The 12,193-nt window shown below is 34.7% G+C and overlaps 1 protein-coding gene across 1 annotated transcript in view; it reads right to left on the minus strand.

Annotated features, from left to right (window-relative positions):
- The window catches only part of LIN9 (lin-9 DREAM MuvB core complex component), a gene marked incomplete at its 5' end in the record, with an annotated part of 110,433 nt that overhangs the window by 43,690 nt on the left and 54,550 nt on the right, over positions 1-12,193 (minus strand). The window contains one exon of the mRNA XM_079942702.1: positions 322-455. Coding sequence (XP_079798828.1) covers positions 322-455 — 134 coding nt within the window. The remainder of the gene's footprint in view (positions 1-321; positions 456-12,193) is intronic.

The raw sequence follows: 12,193 nt of genomic DNA on the forward strand, positions 1-12,193 counted from the left end.
GATGTTAACATACTTTTAAAGTCATTTTGCAAGAGGACTATACCAACAGCTGAAATGAAAGTGTTGTGTAGCTTATTCCCTAAGATTAGTCAAGAGTGATCAGTTGTGTCACACTAAATTAGGTAGACAGATGCTAGCTTCTGGAAAATGTGGAAGACTTTAGTTCTGCTCCAGGAGTCTAGTAAGCAGGGCTGGAAACCCCTAAAGATCTCTTCCTCTGTGACGTGAAATTCTGATTCTATCATAAATACAACCCCTAAGAAAACTCTACAACACATATTTAATAGGCATAAAACACATGTATTATGAAACAATACTTACAAGAACTTCATAGTCAGGGATAGTATGAGTTCCAAGCCCTGCCCTATCAAAAGTTACTCTATAAGTAGCATTAAGAGTATCCACAGCATCTATCTGTCCAGTGAACAGACCATCATGAACACCACGTAATCGTGCTGAAAAAAGAAACAAAAAGGCATTATGATATTTAGGAGATACAAAAAACTGTTACATACAAAACTGCTCCAAGCATGTAATTCAAAGTGGAGAAAGTATAGTACTGTTGTCTATTAAAGTTTCAAAAAAAGCATGTACTTTATTTTAGGCTTAAAGGAACAACAAAAAAATTTTTTGAAACAGAAAACAAAACTATAAATGGTGATCCCTAATTTGACATATGAATGAAATCATATATCTACTAAACTAAGGGGAAAATACTTTAACATCATATCATTGCTTTAAACCTCGAATTGCCAAAAAAAAAAAAAAGTCAACAAATTTGGTCATTATACTCATGAATGAAACACTAGTAGTTCAACTGAAAAAAAAAAAGAAAAGAAAGACAAGGGTGCTATGCAGAAAAGATTTACTAGGTTTCAGACTGCTAACCTTAGAAAGGGTTGCCTATAATGTTGACTTCTGGGTACTTGAATTTTGGGAGTGTTCCCATTGTTCGCATACTAAGAAAGAAAGAGTGGTTTACTGTGCCTAGGCTGTGCAAACAATGTGGTTACCTGCTTTCCAATTCTTGTATGTGTTGGGCAGAAGGTGCCTACGTAACCGGCCCCCTGTAAAAACCTTGGGCATTGAGTTTCTAATGAGTTTCCCTGGTAGACAACATTTCACAAGTGCTGCTACAACTTGCTGCTGAAGGAATTATGCAAGTCTTGTGTGACACCACAGGGAAGGGACTCTTGGAAGCTTGCACCTGTTTTCCTCTGGACTTTGGCTCCATGTACTTTTCCCTTTGCTTATTTTGCTTTATATCCTTTTCTGAGATAAGCCATGGCCGTGAGTACAACTATTTGCCAAGTACTCTGAGTCTTTCTAGTGAATCACCAAACCAAACCTGGGGGTGGTCTTGGGGATCCCTCACACAGATGAATTCTTGTGTCACTATTTAAATCCAGTCTGAAGTAACATAAGGAAAATCCAAGCAAACATCCAGCATGAGTGAAAAATATAAGAGCAGTAGCATTTAAGGCTTTAAACTAGGCAAAGTGACACATTTTATACACACAAAAATAGTATTTATTTTTTAATTTTTTTTGGCCATAGTGTGTGCCATGTGGGATCTTAGTTCCCCAACCAGGGATCGAACCTGTGCCCCTGCATTGGAAATGTGGAGTCTTAACCACTGGACCGCCAGGAAAGTCCCAATGATATCATTTAAATAAAATACAAATATTCAATGCAAAACTGTTTAAAAGGATCAACTGATAAAAACTCAATTGTAGAAGACTAAAATATCATTCTCTTATGTTTACCAGGGGGGAAGGGTGGAGGGAAGGGATAGTTAGGGAGTTTGGGATTGACATGTACACATGGCTGTATTTAAAATGGATAAGCAACAAGGACCCACTGTATAGCACAGGGAACTCTGCTCAATGTTATGTGGCAGCCTGGATGGGAGGGGAGTCTGAGGGAGAATGGATACATGTATACAGCATACATGTATGGCTGAGTTGCTTTGCTGTGCACCTGAAACTGTCACAACAATCGTTAATCAGCTATACTCCAATAAAAAATAAAAAGTTAAAAAAAATATCATTCTCAGTCTTTGACAGACCAATTAAAGGAAAAGTAAACAGGTATACAGAAGATACGAGTAATAAAGTTGAATAAACAAACGTAAATATAGAAAAGGACCTCCAGTTATGGCAGTGTGAAGAGGTTGGTGATTCTTCTCTGCAAAAGACTTGTATAAACCTGTACAAGATTGTCAAAGACAACCATTTCAGGGTACTAGAAATGGGCCAAATGCAGAAAACAATTAAGAAATGATTACTGTTGAAAAACTGCTAGAGCTTCAGTTAAGGACAAGTGAACTCAGTGGCCTTTCTGCAAGAGGCTATTCACACTCTACCACCACCAATAGCTTGGCTGGTAAAAAGAGTTTTTCTAGTGTATGGTTGGTCATGGAAACAGTGTTGTTTGTTGCCAGAGGGGCAGACAGGATGTGGACCAGTGGGTAAAAACCTGTGACTGTGCTAGTTAAGAGTGGCAAACTCGATCAGGAAAGAATAAGAAAACCCCACAACTCTGCAAGCCTAAGAGGTAGTCCTGTCTTAGGTGACTGGCAGAATAGCTAGGAATTTAACAGGGAGATCCTGGAAACTAGAGAGCCATAAAAAGACTGAAATAAACTCTCCATAAATTCTTGCCTAAGTGGAAAACTATGTGATTGGGTGGGAAAGACCTAAGAAAGTCTGGTAAAAAGTAAAAGCTAAGGATGATCTGAAAACGGACAGCAACTTTGTATGTGTTTCCCAAGTCCACACAGAGATCGGTCTGAGGCCTTTCTGGATTAAGATGTTTGAGTACAATCTCTGCCTAAGTCACTGGTTGGCCACTAAGTTATGCAGACACAGGAGCATTCCCTAGGAAGCAAGCTTAAAAATAAATAAAAGAGTAAAAAAAACTGAGCAGAGACATCAGTGGTTGCATAGGAAGTTACTAAAGTAAAAACAATTCTCAAAAAAATTACAGAGTTGCTACAATATATTATCTAAAATATCTAGTTTTCAACCAAAAATTACTAGGTATGTAATGAAATAAAAAAGCATGATTCTTACTCAGGATAAAAGTACAGTAAGTAGAAACTGACACAGATGATACATTAGCAAAGTCTTCAAAAGTAGATTTTATAAATATGTTCAGAGAATTAAAGACAATGACTCAACAGGGAATTTCAAGAAACTATACAAAAGAACCAAATAGAAACTTTAGAGTTAAAGAGAAGATTTGAAGAAAAGAATCAGGGAATATTTTAGATAATATATTGTAGCAAGTCTGGATTCTGATCTATTAAAGAGAGATCAGGGCTTCCCTGGTGGCGCAGTGGTTGAGAGTCCGCCTGCCAATGCAGGGGACGCGGGTTCGTGCCCCGGTCCGGGAAGATCCCACATGCCGCAGAGCGGCTGGGTGGGCCCGTGAGCCCTGGCCGCTGAGCCTGTGCTCCACAACGGGAGAGGCCACAACAGTGAGAGACCCGCATACCGCAAAAAAAAAAAAAAAAAGAGAGAGAGATCAACAGAAATTATCCAATCCAAAGAACACAGAGAACAAAAGATTAAAGAAAAATGAAGGGAGCCTCAGAGAGCTGTAGGAAGATGTCAAGTGCACCAACATATTTGTAATGAGAGACCCAAAGGAAGGAGAGAGAGAAGGTGAAGAGGAAATTGGAAGAAATTATGGCTAAAAATCTCGCATATTTGATTTAAAAAATTAAGCTACTAACCCATGAAACTCAATAAACCCCAAATAGGATAAATATAAAGAGTATCAAACCTAGACACATCATAGTGAAATTTCCAAAATCCAAGGATAAAGAGAGAATATTCAAGAGAAAAGCTTCCAGAGAAAAATCACTCATCACATGTAGGAGAAGAGCAACACAATTAACAGGTACACCTCACCAGAAACAATGAAGGTCAGAAGGCAACAGAGTGACATATTCAGTGTGCTAACAAGAAAAAAACATCAAGCAAGAATTCTATATCCTGTGAAACTATTTTTCACAAATGCAGGAGAAATGGAAACATTCTCAGATAAAAACAGAGAGGATCTGTTGCTACTAGACACGTTAGGAAGAAATACTAAAACACATTCTTTGTGATAAAAGGAAATAATACCAGACAGTAACTAAAATCCACAGCAAGAAAAGAAAAACACCAGAAATGGTAAATATGTGGGTGCATATAAAAAACGGTGTGTACAAAATACACACACACACACACATTTTTTTCTATTCTCTTCATTTCATTTTTAAAAAGATTATTTAAAGCAATAATTATAATACTATATTCTCAGGTTTATCATAGATAGTAATGTAACACGTTTGATGACAGTAAAAAGGAAGTAGGAGAAAATGGAGCTATATTGGAGTAATTCTGCTATATTTTATCAGAATTAATTCAGTATTAATCTTAATTAGATTATGATATGTTAAAACTGCATATTGTACTTCCCAGAGCAACTAACACACACATACACACAAAACCCTCAAAAAATACATAAAAGTAACAGAGAAATTAAAATTGTATACTACATTTGTATACTAATATACAAATACTAACTATATAACTATAATAAGTAAAATTTGTATACTAATTGTATCCTAAACAGTATTTGTTTAACACAAAAGAATGCAGGAAAGGAGGTAAAGGAAAATAACGGATATGAGACATATTGTAAACAAATAGCACAACGACAGGCATAAATGCAAGCATATCAATTATTACATAAAATGTGAATAGACTAACCACTGATCAAAAAGCAGAGGGTGAAAGGGGTCAAAAGGTACAAACTTCTAGTTATAAAATAAGTAAGTCTATATAAAATACATAACCAATAAGGACCTACTGTACAGCATAGAGAACTACACTCAATATCTTGTAATAACCTATAATGGAGAAGTATATGTATATACACACACACACGCACACACACACACGTATACACATATAACTGAATCACTCTGCTGTACACCTGAAACTAACACATTGTAAATCAACTATATTTCAATAAAAAAATTTTTTTAATTGTAAATGTACAATAAACAAACAAAAAAAGTCATGGGGAGGTAATGTACAACATGGTGACTATAGTTAATAATACTAAATCCTGTATCTGAAAGTTGCTAAAAAAGTAGATCTTAAAAGTTGTAACATTTTGGTAACTATGTGTGGTAATGGATATTAACTAGACTTACTGTGGTGATCATTTCACAACATATACAAATATTGAATCATTACGTTATACAGCTGAAACTAATACGATGTTAATGTCAATTATACCTCAATAAAAAATACAGTTAGATAAAAATTTCTTAAATTTTTAAAAAGGCAGAGGTTTGCAGACTGACTTCAATAGAACAAGACTCATCTATAAGCTGTTTATATATTTCTACATGTGTCTGAGACACACTTTAGATTCATAGATTCAAATAGGTTGAAAGTAAAGGATGGAAAAAGATTTACCACAGTAACAACAGAGTACTGGAATGGCTATATTAATGAAAATTTAAAATAAGGGATACTACTGGAAACAAAGAGGGACATTTCACAATGATAACAGGGTCAATGTATCAGGAAAATATGACAAATATAAATATATATGCACCTTAACAGAGCACCAAAATACCTGAAGCAAAATCTGATGAAATAGTAAAGAGTTCAACAATTATAGTTAGAGATTTTAATATTAATCTTTCAGTAATTGATACAACAATAAAACAGAAAATCAATAAGAATATGGAAGACATGTACAACACTATCAACCAATTTGACCTAACTAACATATACACAATGCTCAACCCAACAGCAAAATACAGTCTTCTGAAACATACATGGGGCATTCTCTAAGACAGACCAAATGTTAGGTCATAAAACAAGTCTCAACAACTTTAAAAGAAGTAAAATCATACAAAGTGCTTTCTCCAACTGCAACAAAATGAAATCAGAAATCAGTGAGTCTTCACCAAGCAGGCTTGGTTATGCAAAATAAACTGAGAGAATACTTATAATACGAAAAGTATAAGAACTCAAATATAATTTGGAGGGAGGAACATCTTATGTTCTGGCATATACTGTATACTTACATACATCAAACTTTAGAGGGAGATTTATAAAACTTTAGGGGAAACTCACTTTCTACACTTCTGTGTTTTTTTCTTCTTCTTTTTTTGAGAATGCATTGCCTTTATAAATCAAGAAAAGAAGATATTTCCATATTTTTATATGGATGTCATTTATGTCCCTCTACCACAGATCAATATTTGAAGTCAGGCTCCCCTATTATTACAGGAGTATCTATCTGTTCAAGTGATGGCTACATTCTATCCAGTTTTACTTAACTGGCTCAAAGACTTAAAAATACTTAAACTTTTGTCTCTAAGGCAGCCCTCTCCTTAACAGCCATTTCCAGATTACTGGTGCTGACAATGCAAAGCTAAAAAAACAAAAGCAGCAACCTAAGTTAGTATACATGGTCACTAAGGGATGAAAAGCAGGTTTTCGGTCAGAATGCCAAGTTCAGGAAAGTAAGAAAAAAATGCTGTTGTGGTTATCAGCATTATCCTAAGGCTCTGAGAATATTTTATAATAAGAAAAAAATTCAAAAACATCCTTTAGGTGGGGTAAATCCTATTAATCCATAAATCCTATTAGCTGATTATCTCGGGACAATGTCCATTTACACCTGTTATCCTACTTCAGTTATTAACAGCACCTCCTATTCTACTTTCAGAAGATGCTTACTTGGGTGATAAATTATATGGTCACTCTACTTCTTTGACCGTTTATAAGGTCAAATACGCAATGCAAAAAAAGACAATTTTTCAAGCACAACAGAAAGTTTGCTGGGAATCTGGTGAACATACCTAATGGCATCCAAAAATCCAAGTTTAGAAAGTACTTTCATTATAAACAAACATCAAGGGACAACTTTAAATATTATTGGTCAGAGCCTCAGCTTTGGGCCAGGATTCAGAATTTGGGTTAACCAGCAGCTGTCAAATCTTAACTCTACATTTACTTCTATAAATCACATCTTCCATATCTTCCAAATCACATCTTCCATATTGTCCTTAATGACCTCCTTTCCCATAACCCTTTGACTTAGATAAACTACTTAGATAAACTACATTACTTTTAAGACAGTTCTGAATTTTACAATTTCTTAACAAACCAATGATTTTAAAATCTCTTTTTATACCCTGACTTCTCTGACTACACAGAGTTCTAGAACTATTCACAGCAATGGACACCTGATGAACAACTTCCTGTACAATGTGGTTAAAGTATCATGTCCAGACGTTTCCCCAAGACTTTTCCACTATTCAAATTTTCCATCATTTTGGTGTTTGTCAAAACACTTGTGTTCTTAACTCTGTAACTAAGAATCACTTGTCGTCACTTTTTACCTGTCTTCTTTGTGCCTACTGCAAAATCTTAAATATAGTTACTTAAAAAATTCCTTTGTTGTTGTTATTGAGGAAAAGTCTACTACTCCTTCTTTACTAAAAAATTTCTTCCCAGAAAGGAATGTGGAATTTTGTTTGTTTATATACTTTTCTTTTCTAGGTAAAATTTACATACAGTAAAATGAAAATGTAAGTGTATAATCCTGTAAGTTTTGACAAATGAAATCATCCATCTTTAAAGTCACGGAATATTCTTATTATCCCAGAAAGTTCCCCCTTCCTAGGCAATCCTTTCTTCAGGAGCAACCTCTTTTCTGATGATATTTTTCTACCATAAATTAATTTTGCCTATTCTACAACTTCATATAAACGGAACCATACAATATGCATTCATTAGTTTTCAGCTTCTTTTGCTCATCATACTATCTGAAGTTAATCTATATGTCAGTAGTTAGCTCCTTTTTATTGTCAATTTATATCCCAATATAAGAAAATATCATGTTATGTTTATCCATTCGCCTGTTGTTGGGTTGATTCCAGGTTCTGACTATAAAATTAAAACAAAGATGCCATAAACATTCTTGTATATATCCTTCTGTGAACAGCAATTTTCATTTCTCTTACTTAAATATCTTGGAGCAGAACTGCTGGATCACAGGACAGACATAAGTTTAATTTTATTAAAAACCATCATGCTTTACTCCATGCTTTACTCCATTACTTTCATTATGATTTTAATTTGCACTTCCTTGATGACTACTGATGTTGAGTGCTTTTTCATGTGCTTATTGGTCATTCATACATCTTCCTCTGGGAAGTCTCTACTCAAGTGTTTTGTCTATTTTTTGAATTGGATTACTTATGTTTTTATTACTAAATAATGGAGTTCTTTATGTTTTCTAGATATAGTCCCTTTTCAGATATATGATTTGGAAATATTTTTTTCCCAGTATATGGCTTGCCTATTTATTTTCTTAATGTTGGCTTTTAGTGGGCAGAAGTTTTAAATTTAAGTTAAACCTAAAAATCACCTTTATTTTTCTTTTTTGATAATTTTTTGTCAGATCCAAGAAATCTCTGCCTACTTACAGATCACAAGATATTTTCCTGTGTTTACTTATAGAAGCTTTATAGTTTTGGCTTTTATGTTTAGCCCTTTGGTCCATCTTAGATTAAGTTTCTTGTATAGCATGAAGAAAGGTCAAGGTTCATATTATTTCCAAATATATAACTAGTTGATCAATCATTATTTATTAAAATGCCCTTCCTTTCCATTGAAATGCTTTGGTACCTTCAGAAAGTCAACTGGACATATGTGTGGATCTATTTCTGGATTAAACTATCCTTCTCATTTTCACAGACATTAGAATAAGCACGACAATTTCAAAAAAAAAAAAGGAAAAGAAAAGAAAAAGAGAAAGAAAAAGAAAAGGGCTGCTGTGATTTAGACTGTTTACCTCTAAGATCAGTCTTGGCAGAGCTGACATTTTTAACAATACTGAGTTTTCCAATCCATGACATGTTTTATCTCTCTAATTATTTAGGTTTTTTATGCTATTGTCAATAGTGTCATTTTTTAAAATGTCATTTTCCAGTTGTTGCCTTATTATACAGAAATACAACTAATTTTCATATTGATTTTATATCCAAACCTTGCAAAAAAATTCATCTCATTAATTCTAGTCCTTGATTTGTGGATTCCTTAGGATTTTCATATGGGTAATCATGTCATCTGTGAAAAGAGACAGTTTTATTTCTTCCAAACTTTATGATTTCTATTTTTTTCTTGTATTATTTCACTGTATCTAGCAGAATACTGTATACAGATCCTAAGTGTATCCTTGCATTGTTCCCCGTCTTAGTGGCAAAGCATTCAAAATTTCACCATTAAGTATGTAGTTGCACATAGATTTTTTCATACATTAACTTTGTCAGGTTGAGGAAGTTCCCTTTTATTTCTAGTTTTTGAGAGTTTTATCATGAGTGGGCATTAATACTGTCAAATGACTTTTTGTTATCTATTGATAGGACCATGTGGTTTTTCCACTTTATGCTACTAAATATGGGGAATTACATTAGTTGATTTTTAAAAACAGACTTCCTTTTTAGGAGCAGTTTTAAACACAAAGCAAAATTTAGAGGAAAGTACAGAGTTCTCATACATGCCCTATCTTTACTCTCCCTAAGAGCTTCCCCTACTATCAACCCATAGAGCTCCTGCCTGACACACCCAACAGGCTCTCCCACTATCAACATCCCACACCAGAGTGGTACATTTTGTTAGCTGATGAACCTACACTGAAACATTATTATCACCCAAAGTTTATAGTTTACATTAGGGTTCACTCTTGGCGTTGCACATTCTACAAGTTTTGACAAACGTATAAGGGCATGTACCTGCCCATCATTACAATATCACTCAGAGCAGTCTCACTGCCCTAAAAAACCTCTGTGCTCCACTTATTAATCCCTCTTCCCACTAGCCCCTGGTAATAACTCATCTTTCAACTGTCTCCATAGTTTTACCTTTTCTAAAATATCATACAGTTGGAATCATTCAGTATGTAACCTTTTCAGATTGGCTTCATTCGCCTAGTAATATGCACTTCAGGTTCCTCCATCTCTTTTCATGGAATTTTGTTATTATTATTATTTTTAGGCCATGCCACACAGCTTGTGGGATCTTAGCTACCCAACCAGGGATTGAACCCAGGCCCCCAGCAGTGGAAGCGCAGAGTACTAACTACTTGACCACCAGGGAATTCCCTCTCATTTCATTTTAGCTTCAAATAATATTCCATGTCTGGATGTATCAGTTTATTCATCTAATGAAGGACATAGTGGTTCCTTCCAACTTTTGGCAATTATGAATAAAGCTGCTATAAACATCCATGTGCAGGTTTTTGTGAAGAAGTAAGTTTTGAACTCATTTGGGTAAACACCAAGGAGTGTGACTGATGGACTGTGTGGTAAGAATATGTTTAATTTTGTAAAAAATTGCCAAACTGTTTTCCAAAGTGGCCATACCATCTTGCATTCCCACCAGTAATATATAAGTTCCTGTGCTCCACATTCTCGTGTGGTGTTGTCAAGTTCTTGATTTTGGCTATTCTAATAGGTGTATAATGGTATTTCATTGTTTTAATTTGCATTTCCCTGATGACATATGATGTGGCATATCTTTTCATGTGCCTATTTGCCATTTGTATATCTTTTCTTTTTTTAAAAACTGAGGTGACATTAATTTATAAGATCATATAAGTTTCAGGTGTACATTATATTTTGACTTCTATATATATTACAGCATGCTCATCACCAAAAGTTTAGTTTCCATCCGTCACCATACAACAGACGCCCTTTACTCATTTTGCCCTTCTCCCAACTCCTTCCGCTCTGGTAACCATACTACTCTGTTCTCTGTATTTATGTTTGTTTTCATTTTGTTTATTAATATTCTACATACGAGTGAAATCATACGATATTTGTCTTTCTTTTTTTGTCTTTTCTTTTTCTATTTGTCTTTCTATTTCACTTTGCATAATACCCTCAAGATCCATCCATATTCTCACAAATGGCAAGATTTCATTTTTTCATGGCTGAGTAGTATTCCACTGTATATTTTATATACACACACACACACACATACCACATCTTTATCCATTTATCCAACAATGGGCACTTAGGTTGTTTCCATATCTTGGCTATTATAAATAATGCTGTGATGAACATAGGGGTGTATGTAACTTTTTGATTTGGTGTTTTTGTATTCTTTGAATAAATACTCAAAAGTTAAATAGCTGGATCATATGATAGTTCTTTTTTGTGTGTGTGTTATAGTTCTATTCTTAATTTTTTCAGGAATCTCTGTACTTTTTGCCATAGTGGCTGCACCAATTTATATTCCCACCAACAGTATGAGAGTATATCTTCTTTGGTGAGGTACCTGGTCAGATCATTTCTCCATTTTTTAATCAGGTTGTTAGCTTTCCTATTTATTAAGTTTTAAGAGTCCTTTGCATGTTCCGGATAACAGTCCTTTATCAGATATGTCCTTTGCATATATTTTGCCCCAGTCTGTGGCTTCTCTTCTCATTCTCTTGACATTGATTATTTTTTCAATTATTTTGTTGTAGTAAAATACACTAAAAAGTTATCATCTTAACCATTCTTAAGTGTAGAGTTCAGTGGTATTAAATATTAATAACATTGTTCAATCATCACTCATATCTATAACCCTTTTCATCTTGTAAAACTGAAACTCTACACCCATTACAGTAACTCCCCATTCATCCCTCCCCCGCAGCCCCTGACAACCACCATTCTACTTTCTGTCTCTACGACTGTTTCTATTGTAAGCAGCTCATATAAGTGGAATCACAGGGTACTTGTTTTGTTCTGACATTTCACTTATCAATGCCCTCAAGATTCATCCATGTTGTTGCAAATGGTAGGATTTTCTCCTTTTTTATGGCCAAATAATATTCCATTGTATATACAGTTGACCCTTAAACAGCACAAGTTTGAACTTCAGGGGTCCACTTACACACAGAGTTTTTTCAGTTGTAAATACTACTGTACTGCATGATCCATGGTTGGTTGAACCTGCAGATATGTAACTGCAGATATGGAGGGCTGAATGTTTGTGAATTTTAGACTGCACGGGAGACCAGCACCCCTACTCCCCGCATTGTTCAAGGGTCAACTGTATACACGATATTTTCTTTCTCCATTCATCTGTCAGTGGACACTTAGGCTGTTTCCATGCCTTAG

Source organism: Stenella coeruleoalba (assembly GCF_951394435.1).
Source record: "Stenella coeruleoalba genome assembly, chromosome: 1".
Classification (NCBI taxonomy): domain Eukaryota; kingdom Metazoa; phylum Chordata; class Mammalia; order Artiodactyla; family Delphinidae; genus Stenella; species Stenella coeruleoalba.